The 21252-nt window shown below is 45.1% G+C and overlaps 1 protein-coding gene across 1 annotated transcript in view; it reads right to left on the reverse strand.

The window, feature by feature from the left end:
- ASAP3 (ArfGAP with SH3 domain, ankyrin repeat and PH domain 3) overlaps positions 1 to 21252 on the reverse strand; it is a 98630-nt gene that overhangs the window by 63128 nt on the left and 14250 nt on the right. The window contains exons 3-4 of the mRNA XM_087970702.1: positions 11246 to 11318; positions 6022 to 6167 (exon numbers count right to left, since the gene is read on the reverse strand). Of these exons, the coding sequence (XP_087826828.1) occupies positions 6022 to 6167; positions 11246 to 11318 (219 nt within the window). The remainder of the gene's footprint in view (positions 1 to 6021; positions 6168 to 11245; positions 11319 to 21252) is intronic.

A 21252-nucleotide genomic window follows, 5' to 3' on the forward strand; every position in this document is an offset into this window, starting at 1 on the left:
ATGAAAATAAACACAAACACACATCCTTCACTCTCCACACATTGAATTGAAAACCCCAACACCACACCAACACTGCACTATACAGTAGAATTCAAAAGAGCTACTGCCCTGGGATAGAAGCTGTTCTTCAGCCTATTTGTCCTTGTTTTTATTATCCTGTACCATCTGCCAGATGTGATGGTCATAAGTGTGAAAAATGGACACCGATCACTTTTTTCAATGCCGTTAACTTGGAACAGTCACTGAATGAATGGCTATAAGTGGAGGACTACCTGTACACGATATCATTGAGGCTTCCAACCAGGAAGTTCCGGCAGCTTCATATGTAACCGGATTTTTGTTAGTTTTTATTGTTTTAAATGTGGTTTAATATTCTGTAAGCCGCCTTGAGTCACCATGGGTAAATAGGCGGCAATATAAACTCAATAAATAAATCAACAACAGCAGCCTTTTTCAACCTTATGAGCTGTAGATGTGTGGACGTGTTTCACGTGTGATTTCCACCATCTTCTTCCAGCCAAGCCAACAATCCTGCTGGCTAAGGATGCTAACATCCATAGTTCTACCTTAAGGAGTAAAACTTCCAGTAAAACTGGAAGAGGTTAGTAGAGGACCTCTTGGTTTATTTATTTTAGTTTGTCAAGCATGTATGAGAAAACAAGTATAAGTATTATCAGAGTATATCCATGAACTGGAATAGAGCATGGTAACAAGGTCAGCCAATGAATAGGCATAGCAACTAAGTCAGCCAATGAGGACTGTTTGGAAACTGAAACTAGAAGTAGTCTAGGTGTGGCTCTATATTAAGCTCTGCAGCTAGTTAAGCTCTGAGTCTGTCTATTGAAAATGAAACTGCTTCTCTCCTCTGCTGTGTGTCTTGCTTGCCTGCTGAACTAAAGTGAAACTGATGTCTGTTTCTGAGCTCCTGAGTTGCTGTTCTGTTCTGAACCTATAACTTGTCTGCTTCTATTTGAGTTTGCTCCATGGAGAAATCTACAACTGGTATTGTAAAATTTACTTGTGTTTATAAAGAAGTTAAACAAAGCCTCAGCCATCTGTGTTTACTTTTCTGGTGCTGAATTTACGCTGCAATACTCTGAATGAGTACAAACAAAACAAACATATAAGTATAAACAGGTATAAGTATATACATAATAAATGAGTACAAATAAATAGGAACAGTGGGACAGGGATGGTAGGCACGTTGGTGCACTTATGCATGCCTAACCAAATTCATGTGTGGGGAAGAACTAACTTCCCACAACTTACAGGAATGACTGAATCATTCAAAATCAGATAAAAAGATGTGAGGTTCACTCTGAAGCAGACACAACCCTCTATTTTTGAAGCCAACCATCACAGACTGTAAACCATAATTATGGCTTAGCATAACATGAGGATTCCAGCCACAGAGGATTCTTCAACAAGTCATGCTTCAAAGAAACCATAGCCGGTTTACACATCGCACTAAATCAATATTTGGGTTTTCAAGAGAGGATCTGCAAACCCAGCCATTCAAGAATGCTATCTAGTCATAAAATGATGGGGTTTGAAAGGACCGTGGAGGTCTTCTACTCCAAACCAGTTAGGATTTATTCCAGAAGACAAAGTTAATCAAACCATGGCTTATAGCATAGCATGAAACCCGTTTAAGTCTTCTTCCCAAAACATTGACAGGTGAGACATAGAGGTAGCAGAGAAGATGACTTCTATCCCTTGCAAGTCTTTCAAAAAGCCAGAGACTTTGTGATGTAGGACTAGTATCAGACTTAGTCATATAATTTGTCTGGCTGTTTAAAACATCAAGGGCAGCGGTGGGCTGCCTGCTACGGGTCTGCCCAGGTTCAGGCGGACCCATTGCTAATGTTACGGCTGGTTCAGCGAAACGCCGAATCCCACCCCTAGCTGCCCCCCCCCCTCCCAAGAGTCTTCACATGGCCTGTTTTGGATGTGAGGTAAGTGCAGGGCCTGCGCGGAGGCTTGGGGAGGGGGAAGAACGGGCCTCCTGGAAGTCTGGAAGTCCGGCCTCCAGAGGGCCTCCGGAGCCTGGGGGAAGCCATTTTCTCCCTCCCAGAGGCTCAAGGAAAGCCCCCAGAGCTTGGAGAAGGTGAAACCGCCCCCCCCGCCATGGTGCAGGAGGCCGACTAGGCCACACCCACCATGGCCACGCCCACCCAGCAACCAGGCAGAGAACCCTGATGAAATTTTTGAAGCCCACCCCCAATCAAGGGGTCTTAATCCCCAGATCTCTCTCTTCCTCTTTAAAATCCATTTGTTCTTGGGCTCCCAGGGAGCTGTGAACTGGGATGATAGTGGCACTAGATGGAGTTTTGTTAGAGGCCCCTTCTGCCTGCCTGCTCTCCTCTTCCATTATCACTTCCTTAGTTGCACCGATGGGCAGCATGTGTTGCATGAAAGCACCCACCGTGGCAGCCAGCCAGTATTGCCTCAGCCACAGACCATTGCAAAAGAAATAATTCACTGAAATATGTGGCAAGCGGGAGAATGTCTGCAAAGATCTTCAGCGCCTGCCCAGTGCCCATGAAACTGGAAATCTGGTCGTTTCAAACTATTATATTTCTCTTTAAAAGATTTGCAGTTGCTTTTTGCCTTGATCAACTGTTTAGCAGGCCCTCCTCTTTGATCTAGAGGTCCCCTGGGGGTCAGGATGGATTTCTGGATCACAGGAATCCAGAAGCTACTTGGCAGAGTGAGATTATGCAGGACTGCAAGCTAACTCACTGCTCACTCCAGGAGTTCCATTCTGAGTGGCTCAAAGTTGGCTCAGCCTTCCATCCTTCCGAGGTGGGTAAAATGGGGATCCAGATTGTTCGGGGAAATATGCTGACTCTGTAAACTGCTTAGAGAGGGCTGAGAAGCACTGTGAAGCGGTATATTAGTCTAAGTGCTATTGCTATCCACAACTTCTGATGGCAGGTTGTCCCACTGATTAATTCATTTTGACCAGTCACTAACCAAATGATTGTAAAAAAATTAAGGACTACCTGTAGTGTTTTATATTTTAACATTTTATTGTGCACTGCCCAGAGTCCAACTTGGAGGGAGATGGGCAGTGCAGAAATGTGGAAATAAGAAGAAGAAAAAGGTTTGGTTCATTGACATTGCAATACCCGGTGATGTACAAATTGAAGACAAGCAGCAAGAAAAAAATCACAAAGTACTGAGACTTACAAATTGAAGTTGAGCGTCTTTGGAAAAAGAAATTGTGTGTTATCGCAATTGTAATTGGAGCCCTTGGAGCAATACCTAAAGGGCTACCTCACTATTTGAAAATTCTGAATTTATCAGACTTGAATACCCTGATTCTACACCCTACTTATATCCTCCGGTGCTACCTCAACAAGTCCTAGGTCCTTGGTTAGACTTGAGCTGTTGAGCTACCAACCAGCCCCAAAGGCTGTGAATCTCACCAAAGATATAATAATAATAATAATAATAATAATAATAATAATAATAATAATAATAATAATAATAATAATAATGAGGAGGAGGAGGAGGAGGAGTATGTATGTTTGTATGTATGTATGTATGTATGTATGTATGTATGTATGTATGTTCCTCTTGGCTTCTAGGTGCTCATTAAGAAAGGATTTTTTGAAATGACCAGCAGTGCATTAGTAGTTCATATATTATTATTAACACGCTCTGATGCTAAGGAGTTCTACTCCCCCTCCCCACCTGAAAAGAAATCTGTTCCAAATGCAAAATACAAGCAGAGGAGAGGAATTTCAGTTTCACAGCAGCAAGCAGCTTTAGTACAGAACAGTTGAGCTAAGCCACGCCCAGGCTCCTTGCTGTCTCGTTCACACAACAAATACTGATTCAGTTTCCAAACAGCCCTCAACTCTCTCACATACTGACAGTACGCTAGCCAGATGAATACCAATGGATGCTGGTAGGCAGAGGCACAATTTTCCCCCCTTATTTTCCTCGCCAAAAACTAAGCCCGACCACATAGTTTTGTAGCGAAGCATGGGTATAGAGCTAGTAAATGAATAAATAAAAATCCAGATCAATGTTGTTTAGCCATTGTATCCATGTGTTTCCAGCAGCATGATGTTCCTACTTCCCACTGCCATCCCAGCACCCCAGCACCTAGTCCTGATTTTGAGAAATATTTAACTCTGTTGTCCCAAAGGTGCTTTTTTTTAAAAAAAGGCAACTGGACTCTTTTTTTTTTAACCAGAAAGTCCAATTACCTCTTGAAAAAGCACCTTTGGGACAATCATGACCTGGGGAATCTCCACCAACATTTAAGTCTGTTCATGTGGATTTCTTTTCAGGCTTAAAGTTGATTTGCAACGCCATTCTCTTTTCTCTCTTGTATGTTATTGGACGTTTTACAAAAACATACATAAACAGCGAAGGAAGAAAAGAACAAAAAAAAAAACGGGATAAAAGAATAGGCTACAAATGAGTCAACAAGGGATTTGCAAATGTCATCGAGACTATACTTTTCTATCATACTGTCAATGGTTGTGAAAGCTGGATATATTATGTCATTTTAAAAGCTTGACAACCGCTATTAAGCTAGGAGCAAAGCATAAATACCAGGAATTAAGGGTCAGCACAGTATAAATCACAAAACTGTAAACTGCAATAAATCGTGTCGTACTACTAAAAGATGATTATTTGGGATGTTTTATAAAATTAAAATGCAGACTTCATGTGGAGAGAAACCTACATGTTGGATGCGGTACAAATCCAAAATGGAATTGCAATTCCGTTCCTAGGCAATTTCCTCAACCCCCAAAGCTCAGGCTTGGAAACTTTTCTCTCCTTAGCAAAAATCCCAGAGAAAGTTACTACAGGGGGCTGAATTGTATAGGCTTGTCATCTTTACCTCCAGATTTGCACCAGGCTGGGCTGGGGACTTTTGACCTCAAACCATTCCCCTCAGTGGTGGGATTCAAATTTGTTTACTACAGGTTCTGTGGGCGTGGCTTGGTGGGTGTGGTGTAGCTTGGTGGGCTTGGTGTGTCTTGGTGGGCGTGGCTTGGTGGGTGTGGCAGGGGAAGGATACTGTAAAATCTCCATTCCCTCCCCATCCCACTAACCTGCTTTCCAGCTCCGTTCTCCTGTGTAGGGCAACCAAAGAAGACCCAGCCGATCAGCTGGGACTCTGGAGGCGGAGAATAGGTTGGAGCGGAGACAGTCAGAGGTGGGATTTGCCAGTTCTCCGAACTACTCAACATTTCTGCTACCGGGTTCTCCAGAACCGGTCAGAACTGGCTGAATATCACCTCTGATTCCCCTTGGTGCCCGTGGCTGCAACTCAGGCTGCTTAAAAGTTTCTCCAGAGAGCAGTGTTTCTCAACCTTGGCAACTTCAAGAAGTTGGGGTTTTTCAACTCCCAGAATTCCTTAGCCGCCAATTCTGGCTAGGGAATTCTGGGAGTTCAAGTCCAGGCCTCTCAAAATTGCCGAGACAGACCTCCCGAGAGTTAGCCACAGAATGGATGCAAAAAGGGTTTTCTGGCGCGCAGGAAAGGTTCAACAAATGCTAAATCGTGCCCGGGGTGGTGGTGGTGGTGGCTGCACTTAACTCAAATAAACTCCAGAGACTTTTTCAGCTGTAGAGCAAAGCTCCTCTTATCTTACTCCACCCTCCTTGTTGAACAGACCACCTTGAAACAGCTTCTCTGTGATCCCTCGCTGGCAGCCATTCAGCTCAGGGAATTGGCAGCCCGCCAGGAAGGGAAAAATGTGCGTTTGGGATAACAGCAGCCAAGCTAATGTAGGAAACAGTTGCCCACAAGGAGGCCAGCTTTTTGGGACTGCCTGGGCCACAATCAACCATCACCGTTGCCTTCTATAGGGGCTGTGTCCCTATAGAGGCTGTGTCCCTTTGTCTGGGCTGTGCTCGCTCCTTTGAACTGGGGGGAACTGCGCCCAGGCAGATTTAAATTCGCATCTTTAAAAAGTGGGGGAAAGAAAAAAAGAAAAAAGAAATCAGCAAACCACCAGCCAGGAACAATCCACGCCCAACTCTACCCCTTACCAGGTTTTTTAAAAGCGCCGTCACTTCCCTGGTGAAAACTGCGAGGTTGAGGAAGCCCGTGGAAAGTTCGTGGTTGTTCTGAGAAAGGTGGTTATTGCCAAAGTTCTCCAGAGTTTCGCTGTATTGCTCCTCGTTCTCCACGTGAGCTGAGGAAATAAAGGGGAGAAGGGGGGGAAAAAGGTGAGGATGGAAGATCTTTGAGGGGTCCAAGATGCTCCTCAGCCTCAGCATGAACATGAATTAAATGAATCAGAACAGAAGAACCGGCCCGTCATTTTTTTTTTCCCCCTGTGGGTTAACCGCCCTTTTCAGGGCAAAAGGGACCAAAAGGCAATGCACAGATTGATGGATCCTTTTTGCACAAGTGGCTGGTTGGGATTCTGGCAAGGGATTCTAGGCAAGGGATCTGACAAAGCAGGGGTGTCAAGCTCAATTTCACTGAGGGGCACATCAGGGCTGTCAGGGTTGACCTCAGGGGGCTGGGCAGGAGTGGCTGACTGGGCAGGCAAAGGCAGCTTGATGTCACTCAGTGGGCATGGCCAACGGTGGGCGTGGCCAACTGGGTGGGCATCGCCAGCTTGACACCACTCATTGGGCATGGCCAACTGGGTGGGCGTGGCCAACTGGATGGGCATCACCAGCTTGACGCCACTCATTGGGCGTGGCCAACTGGATGGGCATCACCAGCTTGACGCCACTCATTGGGCATGGCCAACTGGGTGGGCATGGCTGACTGGGTGGGTGTGGCCAGCTTAACACCACTCACTGGGCGTGACCGACTGGGTGGGCATGACTGACTGGGTGGGCGTGGCTGACTGGTGGGTGTGGCTGACTGGTGGGCATGGCCAGCTTGACGCCATCACTGGGCGTGACTGACTGGGTGGGTGTGGCTAGCTTGACCCCATTCATTGAGCGTGGCCGACTTGGTGGATGTGGCCAGCTTGATGCCATCACTGGATGTGGCCAACTGGGTAGGCATGATGAACTGGGTGGGCATGGCCACTTTGACGCCACTCCCCAAACTGCTGCCTGATGTTTCCGCGTTGCAATGGATAGACCAGGTCAAAGCGATATGGACCAGCCACTTTACATTTTCTAGGACAGTCCCGCAGGCCGGATCTGGCCACATCACAGGCTGAATGCAGCCCATAGGCCTTGAGTTTGACATGCATTAGTATTTTAAAACAAGACATACAAACTACAGGTAGTTCTTTGTTGTAATGATGAGGCAGTCGAGTTGTTTGATCATGAACAACTGAATCATGATGATCTTTATTGGAGTCTAGTCTTGCATTTATACACATTTTTAGTTATGCTCCATCACTGGTTAACTTTGGTTACTGCTTAACTTTCCTTACTGCTTAGCACAGTAAACCATACAATTAATTATCTCTAGCTAAAGTCTAACATATGTTTACTTCCTCTCTCTAATCCTCCTTTAGATTAGTGACTTTGTTTACCTGAGTTGTATTTGCTTGGAAACATTCTTTATCTGAGGTTTGCCATCCGAGATTGGAACATTCCTGCAATTACAACTCTACAGTCTTTGACTTAGAGCAATTTGTTTAGTGTGACCGTTCAAAGTTACAACAGCGCTGGAAAATGTGACTTATGACCGTTTTTCACAGTTACGACCTTTGCAGCAACCCCATGATCATGTGATCAAAATTCAGAGGCCTTCGCAACCAGTTCATATTTACGACCGGTACTGTGTCCCAAGATCATGGGAATCTCCTTTTGCGACCTTCTGACGAGCAAAGCCAACGGCAATTCACTTAACCGGGTCACTAACTTAACATCCGCAGCCATTCACTTAACAAATGTCTCACTCAACGGCAGAAATTTGGGGCTCAAATTGTAGCCGTAACTCGAGGACTACCTGTAGTTGGGTCTGAAAAGAAGAGACACTGAGTCCACTCCCTGGTTTGCCATATTGACTTTGACGAGTGAATCGCAGCAGACCCACCACTGCAAGGCCCTGAAGGGAGGCTAGGTATCGCAAGCTAACTAGGAATCCCACCCCCAACGTGATGTAACCTGAGGAAACAAGCAGACATTCTTGGCTGCTGAGGAGGAAACCAGCTGTCAAGGAATGTTTATAAACGGTGCAGCCGCTGCAGGAAAAAGGAGAAAAGTTTGAGGCGTCTAGGGAGAGGAGGCGATAAGGAAAAAAGATCAGGAGAAGTTTGAGAGATGGAAAACTTGGAGAAGGGAGGCCGATTGGCTTCAGCCGAACATTAGGGTCAATCTACATTTAATGACAATACAGGTAGTCCTTGACTTACAACAGTTCCTTCTGTGAACGTTCAAAGTTACAACGGCAATGAAAAATATGACTTAGGACCAATTTTTCACTGTTATGACCAGTGGTGGGATTCAAATCTTTTTTACTACCGGTTCTGTGGGTGTGGTTTGGTGGGCATGGCAGAGAAAGGATACTGTAAAATCTCCAGTCAGAGGTGGTATTTGCCGGTTCTCTGAACCATTCAAAATTTCCACTCCTGGTTCTCCAGAACTGATCAGAACCTGCTGAATACCACCATTGGTTACAACCTTTGTAGCATCTCCACGATCATGTGATCAAAATTCAGATACTTGGCCACTGGTTCATATTTATGACCATTGCAGTGTCCAAAGGTGGTATTCAGTTACTTCTGACAGGTTCTGGACAACTGGTAGTGGAAATTTTGAGTAGTTCGGAGAACTGGTAAATACCACCTCTGGTTGGTATGATTCAATTTTTTTTACTACCAGTTCTGTGGGTGTGGCTTTGTGGGCCTAGCAGGGGAAGGATATTGCAAAATCCCCATTTCCACCCCACCCCACTAACCTGCTGTCCAGCTCCGTTCTCCTGTGCAAGGCAACCAAAGAAGAGCCAGCCAATTAGCTGGGACTCGGGAGGCGGAGAATAGATGGTGGCAGGGCCAGTCAGAGGTGGGATTTGCTGGTTCTCTGAACCACTAAAAATTTCTGCTACCAGTTCTGCAGGACTGGTCGGAACTTGCTGAATACCACCTCTGGCCCTGCCCCCATCTATTCTCTGCCTCCTGAGTCCCAGCTGATTGGTTGGGTCTTCTTTTGTTGCCTTGCACAGGAGAACGGAACTGGAAAGCAGGTTAGTGGGGTGGGGAGGGAATGGGGATTTTACAGTAACCTTCCCCTGGAGTGGGGTGGAAATGGGGATTTTGCAGCATATCCTTCCCCTGTCATGCCCACCAAGCCATGCCCACCAAGCCACGCCACACCCACCAAGCAACACCAGCCCACCAAGCCACGCCCACAGAACCGGTAGTCAAAAAAATTGAATGCCACCACTGGAGTGTCCCAAGGTCACGTGATCTCTTTCTGACAAGAAAAGTCAAGAGGGAAACCAGATTCGCTGAACAACTGGTTTACTACCTTATGAACTGCAGTGATTCATTTAACCCCTGTGGCAAGAAAAGTTGCAGAATGGGGCAAAACTCACTCAGTGTCTCAACGCCAGAAATTTTGGGCTCCATTGTGGTCATTAAGTCCAGGACTGCCTGTATATAGATCAGCATTTTCCAAAGCTGACAACTTAACAGATAACAGATAACAGATAATCAGAGTTGGAAGGGACCTTATAGGTCATCTAGTCCAGGGGTCCCCAAACTTGGCAACTTTAAGACTTGTGGACTTCAACTCAAAAGTTGAAGTCCACAAGTCTTAAAGTTGTGGAGTTGAAAGTTAAAGGAGAGTCTTAAAGTTGTGGAGTCTTAAAGTTGTGGAGTTGAAAGTTAAAGTTAAAGGAGTTGAAGTCCACAAGTCTTAAAGTTGCCAAGTTTGTAGACCTCTGATCTAGTCCAACCCCCTACCCAAGCGGGAGACCCTACACCATTTCTGACAAATCTTTTCTTGGAAGGTCTCAAGTGATGGCACTCCCACAACCTCCAAGGGCAACTTCTGTTCCATGGGTTGATTGTTCTCACTGTCAGAAAGTTTCTCCTTATTTCCAGGTTAAAGTTTAAGGTGGGTAGACTTCAACTCCCAAAATTCTCCAATGGGGAATTCTGGGATTTGATATCTACAATATTCTACATCTCTTAAAATTGCCAAGCGTGAAAAACGCTGATTTAATCAATGAGAGACTACAAGTAGTTCTTGAGTTAGTACATAATTTGGCCTGGAATTATGACCCTTACTCATGCCAATTGTTAAATAAGTATCACGTAACTTCATCCAATTTTACAATATTAAGCAAATGAAGTGATCATTAAATGAATTCATTTTCCCCAGTGGGCCTTTTTTTTTTGGCCAGAAACCAGAATTAAATGCCAGAAATCAGAAAGAAAAAAAAACCACCAAAAATTACTATCGTGTGAACTCAGGATGCTGCAAAAGGCTGCAAATGGGAGGTTTTACTTCAGAGCAGGGGTCTCCAAACTTGGCAACTTTAAGATTTGTGGACTTCAACTCCCAGAATTCCTCAGCTAGTCATGCTGGCTGGGCAATTCTGAGCGCTGAAGTCCACAAGTCTTAAAGTTGCCAAGGTTGGAGACCCCGGCTTTAGAGATTCTGCTTGAGGGTATGAGTGTTGGAATTATTCTCCTCCTTGGGCAGTTTTTGCCTAGGGTCTTTTTCAACCTTGGCAATGTTCAGAAGTGTGGACTTCAACTCCCAGAATTCCCCAGCCAGCATGGGACTCCCAGTTGGAAGTCCATACACCTGAAAGCTGCCAAGGTTGAGCCAAGCTGGCTTTGGTGTATACAGCTTAACATGCAGCTGCTTTCAAGCCTGTATCTACAAAGCCAGATGGCTTTCGGGTGTATGGACTTCAACTGGGAGTCCCACACTGTCTGGGGAATTCTGGGAGTTGAAGTCCACACTTCTGAACATTGCCAAGGTTGAAAAAGACCCTAGGCAAAAACTGCCCCCACCAAGCAGGAGAATAATTCCAACTCTCAAACCCTCCAGCAGAATCTCTAAAGCAGGGGTCTCCAACCTTGGCAACTTTAAGACTTGTTGACTTCAACTCGCAGAATTCCCCAGCCAGCGTGGGACTCCCAGTTGGAAGTCCATACACCTGAAAGCTGCCAAGGTTGAGCCACGCTGGCTTTGGTGCATGCAGCTTAACATACAGCTGCTTTCGAGCCTGTATCTACAAAGCCAGATGGCACATCACAAACCCACACCCCTCCCACGGGTGATCAGCCAGATGGCCTTCTAGGCTGATGCACCAGCTGATAAAAGAGCATTATCTTACTGAGCCCAGAAACATGAATCGCTTTCACGTATTTCTTGATCCGCTGAAGAATGGCTTGGTCTCCATCCAAACTCTGAAATACAAAAAGGGGAAAATTGCAAAAGCTTTTAAATGTTGGGTTAATGTAGCTAATTTAAGCCCTTAAAAAAAACAAAAAAAAAAATCATAGTGATATCTTCACAGAACTGTATGTCACAAGTATTCTCTTAATTAGTGGAGGAGTTTACACACAAAATGAAATCTGGAACCACCCTAGCTGTTTAATCCAAGAGTGTGTATCTGTCACCATCTCCTTGCCAACTTAGCAATAGGATAGCAATAGCATTTAGACCAGTGGTGGCTAACCTTTTTGGGCTTCTGTGCCAAAAATTGTGTGCGTGCTTGTGCTCGCGCGCTTGTGTGCCAGCACCCAGAAGAAAATGCACACACCCCCATGCCCCCTGTGCATGCGGCACAATCTCTACCCCTATCCCCTTACCTGCACTGCGCCTCCCAGCTGATTTTCGGCCCATTTGAGGCCTTTTTCGGCCTCCCAGAGGTTTGAGGAAAGCTTCTGCAGGCTTTGCAGGCCGAAAAATGGGCCCAGTTGGTCACTTCTGGTATTTCCAGAAATACAGGAAGTGATGAAACAGGCCTAATTTTTTTTGGCCTGCAAAGGCTCTTCTCAAGCCTCTGGGAGGCCGAAAAAGGCCTCAAACAGGCCGAAAATCAGCTGTGAGGCACGCGCATGTGCAGTGAGGTAAGTTCGCGTACTGGCACAAATGGCTCCGAGTGCCACCTGTGGCACACGTGCCATAGGTGTGCCATCACGGATTTAGACTTATATAACGCTTCACAGTGCTTTACAGCCCCATCTAAGTGGTTTTACAGAGTCAGCATACTGCCCCCAATAATCTGGGTCCTCATTTTACTTGGAAGGATGGGAGGCTGAGCAGGGGTGGGCTTCAAAAATTTTAGCCAAGGGTTCTCTGCCCGGTTGTGGGTGGGCATGGCCTAGTCGGCCTCCTGCACCACAGTGGGGTGGTGGTGTTGCCCTCCTCTGGCTCCGGAGGCTTTCCTCGAGTCTCCAGAAGGGCAAAAAGGGCCTCCCTGGGCTCTGGAGGTTCTCTGGAAGCTGGAAACAGGCCCATTACCATTTGCAACCTTCCCAGCTGGCTTCCGACAAGCGAAGGCAATGGGGGAAGCCAGCTTTGCTTAATGACCATATGATTCCTTGACATCGGTGATTCACTTAACAACCCTGTTCGGGAAAAGTCATAAAATTGGGCATGGCTTAACAATTGTCTTGCTTAGCAACTGAAACTGCTGGTCTCAATGGTGGTCATAACTCGAGGCCTACCTGTATGTACCCTAACCTTTCAAAACTGAAGGGTTTTGCACCATTGCTCTAAACAACAATAGGCCCAACTATACAAGAGATAGTAGGGGGGAAAGGAGGAAAGGCTTGAATCAGCGAAGAGTTAATTGCAGTTTGGCGAAGCTTCAGTCATGATAACAGTGCTGGAAAATACTTGAGGAGTGTAATCTTGGCAGGAGGGAACATCATTGTTTAGGGTCAAACAAGGGATAACATTTGCAGTAATGAATAAGAGAAGATGGTTTCCCCACCGTTGGGAAAGTCAGCTTGGAGAGAGAACTTGCACAGTAACCATTTTTCGATGGCCTCCTTTTATCTGATGAAATTTTAGCATTTTGGCTCCTGATTTTAGATGTTGGTAGCAGAGGTGGTATTCAGCAGGTTCTGACCAGTTCTGGAGAACCAGTAGCAGAAATTTTGAGTAGTTCGGAGAATCGGCAAATCCCACCTCTGACTGGCCTCGCCCCCATCTATTCTCCGCCTCCCAAGTCCCAGCTGATTGGCTGGGTCTTCTTTTATTGCTCTGCACAGGAGAACAGAGCTGGAAAGCAGGTTAGTGAGGTGGGGAGGGAATGGGATTTTGCAGTATCCTTCCCCTGCCACACCCACCAAGCCATACCATGCCCACCAAGCCGCGCCCACAGAACCAGTAGTAAAAATTTTTGAATCCCACCACTGGTTGGTAGAGATGCAGGGAAAACAGGTACAATGGCTCAGGAGTTAAAGATGCGGAGCTTGTCAGCTGAAAAGCTGTCAGCCGGGTTCGAGATCTGAGCTCCGTGTGATCAGGTGAGCTCCCGTTCCTTGCCTCAGCTCCTGCCCACCTAGCAGTTTGAAAGCATGCAAATGCGAGTAGATAATAGGTATCACTGGTGGGAAGATAACAGCGTTCTGTGCACCTCCGTGTATAATCATGCCAGCTACATTATAATGGAAATGTCTTCGGGCAATACTGGCTCTTTTGGCTAAGAAACTGTCATGAGCACTGGGCCCTAGAGTCGGGCATGACTGGATGGGGAAACTTTTACCTTTCTCTTTAGAGATGCAGGGTTGAGTGTTAAAACTAGTAAAACATGTGGAATTCACTCATGCACCTGCCTCCTGTGGTTTAAGTGTTGGTTGTGTTGGAGATTTCACATCTGGGGCTGTGATGACCCAGAGCATGGCACAAAGGCAACACAGTCCAATAAGCAACAAGAGTCCCTTTATTATCTCCAACTTTGACCTCAATGTCCAGGTTATCTTCTGGCTGGAGAAAAAGGAACAGCCTTTGACTGTAGAAAATTCAGTCCAAACCAAGATACACACAAACTGTAACTTAAAATCCAAACAAACCAAACTGAAGTAATTAGTTTAGCAGGGCAGGAGCAGGAATTTCAAACTTGAAAGCACAGCAAAACTCACACAGTTGGAAAGGCACCAGGAACACAGATAAGCCATGATGATACAAGATAAAGTCACGTTTGGTCCCAACAGCTTGCTGCACGCAGCTTGCCTTTTTTATACACTGTGTTCCCAGCTGCAGCTAATAAAGGGAATCAGGGCCCTTTCTTTCCCCACAAGCCATGCAACCTACGTTGCTCTCTTCTCCGTTCCTCCCTGCATACCCTAGGATGAAGAAGGGGTGGGCCTGGGTTTTCCTCTGAATTCCCTCTGCCTTGCTCTACCTCTCCCCTACTCTGCCCAGCCAGACTTTGCCCTTCCCCAGTTTCTTCCACAGCCAACGGAGCCACTCTCACTCCCTGTCAGATAGCCTCAGCTTACAACCATTCATTCAACAACCATTTAGTTATGATGGGGCTGGGGGAAAAAAGACGTATGATCCTCGCATATTGCATCCTGATGGTCACTTGATCAAAATTTGGGCACTTGGCAATTGGGCCCTTGGCAACCGTGATGTCACGTGATTGCCATGTATGACCTTCCCAGGGGGCGTCTGACAAGCAGTCAACAAGGAAAGCCAGATTTGCTTATTGCCCCCACCACCACCTGATTCACTTCATGACTTTGATGATTCGCTTAACGACTGTGGCAAAAAAAAAAGGTTGCAAAATTGGGTGCAATGCACTTCACCGCATCGCTTAGCGATGGAAGTTCCGGTCCCAATTGTGGCCGTAAGTTGAGGACTATCTGTATCTGGGATTTGGAGAGCAATTCCTGGAGGTTCTCACATAATGGCTATTCTTGGGGTTCACTAAAAGAATTTAAGAAAAATCCATGCCATCGTGGCAGGGAGACTCTTTCAATGTGAGCTGGGAATTCCGTAGATGTGTGTCCATATTATTCCTTGGCTGTGGTAAAGAGGCTGTTATGCCACTGGCCTCTTCTGAAATATTTTTCCACTTCCCAATCAGAACTGTAAATTTGGATATTCCCTGCAGCAGGGGTCTCCAACCTTGGCAACTTTAAGCCTGACGGACTTCAACTTCCAGAATTCCCCAGCCAGCTTTGAAAGTCCTAAATTCTTAACACCAGATTAGACTTAATTTACGTTATTCTGCATAAGCATTTACTCCAGTGTTTCTCCATTCTGGCTGGGGAATTCTGGGAGATGAAGTCCACACATCTTAAAGATGCCAAGGTGGAAAGACACCGATATACTCCAACTAGCAGGGACTCTGGCAAAGAAACCCTTCCTCATCTGCTGCCAATTCTCTTTTGCCTGGAGCTGAACCTGAAATTCATTGCCTGGAAAAAGGTCAGAGGGGCTGTAGAATTTGACCCAAACTACCTGCGTCAGCCTCCAGTTTCTCCCGTACCTCACATGACAAGAGTTCACCTGGGCAAGGCAGAAGTCTTGGCATGCCTGATCTTGTGAGAGGAGCTGCAGGAGGATCCAGGGAGGGGTGTCTCTCCCAGGTGGATCAGGTGCACAGAGGAGACAAGCTGTCGGTTGAGGTGTTATTATCCAGCAGTGCAAGATCCTTAAGTGCTTCAAGAGGAATCAGACTGGAAGGAAGGAATCAGAGCATTGCAGCACAGTGCAAATCTCACAATGCTTTTTATTGTTCTGTTAGGAGAGTACAGCAATAGCACTTAGACTTATATAACGCTTCACAGTGTTTTTACAGCCCTCCCTAAGAGGTTTACAAAGTCAGCCTATTGCCCCCAACAATCTGGGTCCTCATTTTACCCACCTCAGAAAGATGGAAGGCTGAGTCAACCTTGAGCCTGGTGAGATTTGAAGTGCTAAATTTCAGGCAGCCAGCAGCCAGTAGAAGGAGCCTGCAGTCCTGCATTCTAACCACTGCACCACCACAGCTCTTGTATATGTAGTATACTGTATGTAGCTCTCAACTTACAAACATTTGTTTAGCAACCATTCGAAGTTATAACGCAAGTGAAAAAAGTGACTTAGAACCAAGCCTCACACTTACGACCATAGCAACATCCCCACGGTCACATGATGAAAATCCAGGTGCTTAGCAACCAGCATGTATTCACGATGGTTGCAGATTCCTAGAGTCACAAGATCTCCAATGTTCCCAGCTGGTTTCTAACAAGCAAAGCCAATCAGGGAAACCAGATCCGCTTAATGATTCTGTCATTAGCTGAACAATTGTGGCAAAAAAAAGGTTGCACAATTGGCCACAACTTACTTAAACACCGCCTTGCTTAGCAATGGAAGTCCTGGTCCCAATTTTGGCTGTAAGTCGAAGGTTATGTGGAATCTCCTTGATAACTTCCAAGTTTTCAAATATCTTTTCCAATCTGGGCACGCTTGTACCCCTGTGCCTCCATCGAGCAATCCTAAAGGGTCTCTTCCAGGGCTTCCTGACAGAACAATTAATCAGTGGAACAACTTGCCTTCAGAAGTTGTAGGTGCTCCAACACTGGAATTGGAGCACCTACAACAATTTTAAAGAAGAGGTTGAAGCAGTTTTAAAGAAGAGACTGGATAACCATTTGTCTGGAAGGGCATAGCAATAGCGCTTAGCAATAGCACTTAGACTTATATACCGCTTTACAGCCCTCTCTGAGCGGTTTTACAGAGTCAGCCTATTGCCCCCAACAATCTGGGTCCTCATTTTACCCACCTCAGAAAGATGGAAGGCTGAGTCAACCTTGAGCCTGGTGAGATTTGAAGTGCTAAATTTCAGGCAGCCAGCAGCCAGTAGAAGGAGCCTGCAGTCCTGCATTCTAACCACTGCACCACCACAGCTCTTGTATATGTAGTATACTGTATGTAGCTCTCAACTTACAAACATTTGTTTAGCAACCATTCGAAGTTATAACGCAAGTGAAAAAAGTGACTTAGAACCAAGCCTCACACTTACGACCATAGCAACATCCCCACGGTCACATGATGAAAATCCAGGTGCTTAGCAACCAGCATGTATTCACGATGGTTGCAGATTCCTAGAGTCACAAGATCTCCAATGTTCCCAGCTGGTTTCTAACAAGCAAAGCCAATCAGGGAAACCAGATCCGCTTAATGATTCTGTCATTAGCTGAACAATTGTGGCAAAAAAAAGGTTGCACAATTGGCCACAACTTACTTAAACACTGCCTTGCTTAGCAATGGAAGTCCTGGTCCCAATTTTGGGTGTAAGTCGAAGGTTATGTGGAATCTCCTTGATAACTTCCAAGTTTTCAAATATCTTTTCCAATCTGGGCACGCTTGTACCCCTGTGCCTCCGTCGAGCAATCCTAAAGGGTCTCTTCCAGGGCTTCCTGACAGAACAATTAATCAGTGGAACAACTTGCCTTCAGAAGTTGTAGGTGCTCCAACACTGGAATTGGAGCACCTACAACAATTTTAAAGAAGAGGTTGAAGCAGTTTTAAAGAAGAGACTGGATAACCATTTGTCTGGAAGGGCATAGCAATAGCGCTTAGCAATAGCACTTAGACTTATATACCGCTTTACAGCCCTCTCTGAGCGGTTTTACAGAGTCAGCCTCTTGCCCCCAACAATCTGGGTCTTCATTTTACCCGCCTCAGAAGGATGGAAGGCCAAGTTAACCTTGAGCCTGGTGAGATTCAATCTGCCAAATTGCAGTCAGTCAGCAGTAGTAAGTCTGCAGTACTGCACTCTAACCACTGAGCAGGGGGTTAGACTAGAAGACCTCCAAGTTCCCTTCCAACTCTATTCTGTTATTCTGTTTCTCAACATGCTGGCTGGGGGATTCTGGGAGCTGAAGCTGCCAAGACTGAGACACACTGGTTTATACGAGGTGCAATGACAATAAAGTAAACTACATTATCCTTTTTTGTGAATAACGACTTGCACAAATCTAAAAACGAAGGAGGTTAAGGTAAAACAGACTAATAATTGCAATATCAGGAAACTGCCTTTGTTTGATAGTCTTACGGTAATCATCGATAATTCAAAAGGGATCTCACTTAAATGAAAATTGGGGTGTACATGTTGTATTTGGAGCATCTTAGGGACTTTCCGTTGTTGTCTTGGATGGTCCTGCCAACAGAAAACAAGCCAGGCAGCTGGCGTGATCCACTGCAGTGGAGAATCTCTGGGCACCCATCCCCAGACAAATGACTCAGCCCAAGAGATGAGATCCAGAATAAAGGAGAAAAACAGGCTTTCTTCGGAAAGAGAGAGAAGAGGGACATCAGCTCTGCAGCTGCAGATGTCCTTACAAAACCCCCTTCTATTCAATTCTATTAGACCCAGAGAACTCTCTGTGCAAGGATCCCATTTACACTTTGCTTTCCAGGAAAGGCCTTGAATCCATTCGAAATGGACTTTGCCTGCCAGCAAGAATAGTAAGTTTCAAAAATAGGGTCTCTTTGGCAGCATCTCTCTCTATCTCTCTCTATTGCATAATGGACACTAGTCAATCAACGGGTCCATTCTCCATCTTCTCATCTCAATAAAGCGAGTACCAGTTGGTACAGCATACAAGCCGCCAATTGGCAAGGAAACCTGGCCCAAGAATGACAGCAACGTAATCTAAATTTAGGAGGAGCGTAATACATACTCACAAATAAACAAAAGGAAATCCTTGGGGAGCAAGACAGAGGCTGGCACAGGTTTCTCAACAGTGGGCAGTCTGGGCAGCTGCCAGGCCAAGGAACCCATAAACGGAAATAAGGTCAATCCAGGATTATAAGCCTCAACTCCTTTCCAAGAATTACCAGTTGCCAAGAATGTGGCATGCCTTCTACATTCTGTCCGGTCATTGGTTTTCCACCTCCAGGAATTTGAATCATCACAAGGAAAAGCAAACGCAGAAACTGCACTTTCAGGCCGATTCAAAATATGCCACCTTACTGAACTTGGCAACGCATCTCTAGAGTCAGTTGGATGGAAGGCACCCCCTAGAACCTGGGAGGCTATGAGTACCCAGACGCATTTCCTGATAGGAAGAGTTGAGGCATGCATGGAATTCTCCTTCAACAGTCAGCAAGCGCCCGCTTTCCTCCAAAAGCTCAAGATTCCCCAAAAGTTGAGATAATAGCAAAACTATTTCTCAATGCGCCTATGAATTGGCATCTGGACATTGCATCTGGACCCTCTTTGGAGGGTCATTCATTTTTGTCATTGGTGGGAAATGGAAAGTGGCATAAAAATAGTTCTTTTACATTGCTTTTACCACCATCACTACCCTGTTTGTTTTTTTAAAAAAAACATACACCTAATGATATACAGTGCATTGAACCAAAAGGAACAAGGATGTGGGAAGTTGCCCAAGAGATTCAGATAGAGCTTGAAAATTGCTAGTAAAACTTAATAGCCTAGAAAGTTATGAGATCTTCTAACTTTATTGTTGAGGAGGAGGGGAGGGGAGAGAGAGAGGGAGAGAGAGAAAGACCTGGTAAATTTCCTAAACACTCTTCAGTCTTGGAATGTGCAGCGTCTAGGATAAGAGCCTCACCTCCAAACAAATCTAAGTTTAACGCCACTAGGCCATTAGAAATTGCTTTAAAAAAAAATCTAGTTCCTGCATTGCAAATGCCATTAAGTCATTCTACAAAAGTGCATTTCCAAGAGGGATCCAAGTTAGACAAAAAAAAAAAACATTGAGGGATATTAACTATTGATCATTTTTTATGATTAGAGTCAAATGGCTTACATCAGGGATGTCTAACGTTGGCAGCTTTAAGATCTGTGGATTTCAACTCCCAGAATGGTTGGCTGGGTAAATCTGGGAGTTGAACGCCACAGATCTGAAAGCAGCCAAGGTTGGATACCTCTGGCCTACACTATGGAGCTATTGCATGGATCAAACTATTAGAAAGCACAGCCTACATGAGAAATCCTGATGACCCATAAGCATCATACAACAGCCATATCAAATTGATCCCAATATTGTAGAGGTCTTGTTTGCATGACATGCTTAATAAGGGTCAAAAGGGGGAGAGTGTCATACAAATATCCTGATCCACTCAAAGGCAGAGATTAAAAGAGTAGTTTCCCCCCCCAAATAGCCCTAGTCTTGAGTGAATCTTAACTCTCCCCAGTCAACCATACCATGCAGACAAGGATAAAATTGCCCCCAACAACAGGTGACAGGTGCCAGCGAGTTGTTTTTAGTACTTCTCTGTGGTCACCTGGAAAAAAACTCTGGTTTATGCTGGCCAAACGAGAAGAATAGCACGAAAAGTCACAGTCAGGTTAAAGTCAGCAGGTATGTGAAACAGGTGTTACTAATCTCCAAATGCCCCATGGGATGGGCTTCTTGGTGATCCCTTTGGAATTTAATTGAAATCTTGGCAGCCTGGGAGATTTCCAAATACTTGCAATGAAGACAAGATGCTCACAAATTCCCCCGCTATTGATAGAAAAGAACATCTGTAGCTCAGGACTGAACGGTGAGGTCCTTGATGCACTCTGAGCTTCATTGTTTTCTCATAGATGTTTTATTACTGAACTAGATAATATCACCAGTGCACTGATGATATTACCTAATTTGGTAATGAAATGTCTGCAAGAAAACAAATTTAGAGAGCATCAAGATCCTCTCTTGAACTTCATTGTAAGGTAAACACCATACCACTTGCATTGGAGTTTAATGGAAATGTTTCCTCCTTCACTCAATGCCTTCCCCACCCCCCAAATATTCAAATCAATTTCTTTCTCATCAATACATGATAAACAAGAACAGACTACCGCTTTGGCACATCCATAATTCTTATTAATGTTCACTCAGCGTATCATGATCTCCTTCCATCTTACCTAGACCATAATTTGGGTGGGATCTTTAGAGCAGCTAATGATTGTTGGCAGGCCCATCCAAAGAAAGCCCAGATCTTCCAACTTTCATTCTTCTTCTTTTAGGGCCAATGCATATTCAGAAAACACAAAAACAATAAGAGAAGCATGTGATGCAGCTCTCCAGGAACTGTAAGCAGGTAAAGACTCACCTGGTTTACTAAAAGGGAGTCAAGAGCTCAGGTTCCATGTAGGTAAGACACAGTGTTTCATTTTGAAATAGAGTCTTTTGACTATTTATTTATTTATTTATTTATTTATTTGTGTTTGTTTGTTTATTTATTTATTTGTCAAGCAGGTATTAGATAACAGGTATAAGTATAAACATGGTTATGAATACATGAAATGGATACGAATAAGAAGAAAACAGTAGGACAGGGACGGTAGGCACATTGGTGCACTTATGCACCCCCCTACAGACCTCTTAGGAAAGGGGTGAGGTCAATAGTAGACATTCTAAGGTTACAGTTTTTGGG

Source organism: Notechis scutatus, chromosome 8 (genome assembly GCF_049901735.1).
Source record: "Notechis scutatus isolate UNSWTSFEM ecotype Mainland chromosome 8, rNotScu1.2, whole genome shotgun sequence".
Classification (NCBI taxonomy): domain Eukaryota; kingdom Metazoa; phylum Chordata; class Lepidosauria; order Squamata; family Elapidae; genus Notechis; species Notechis scutatus.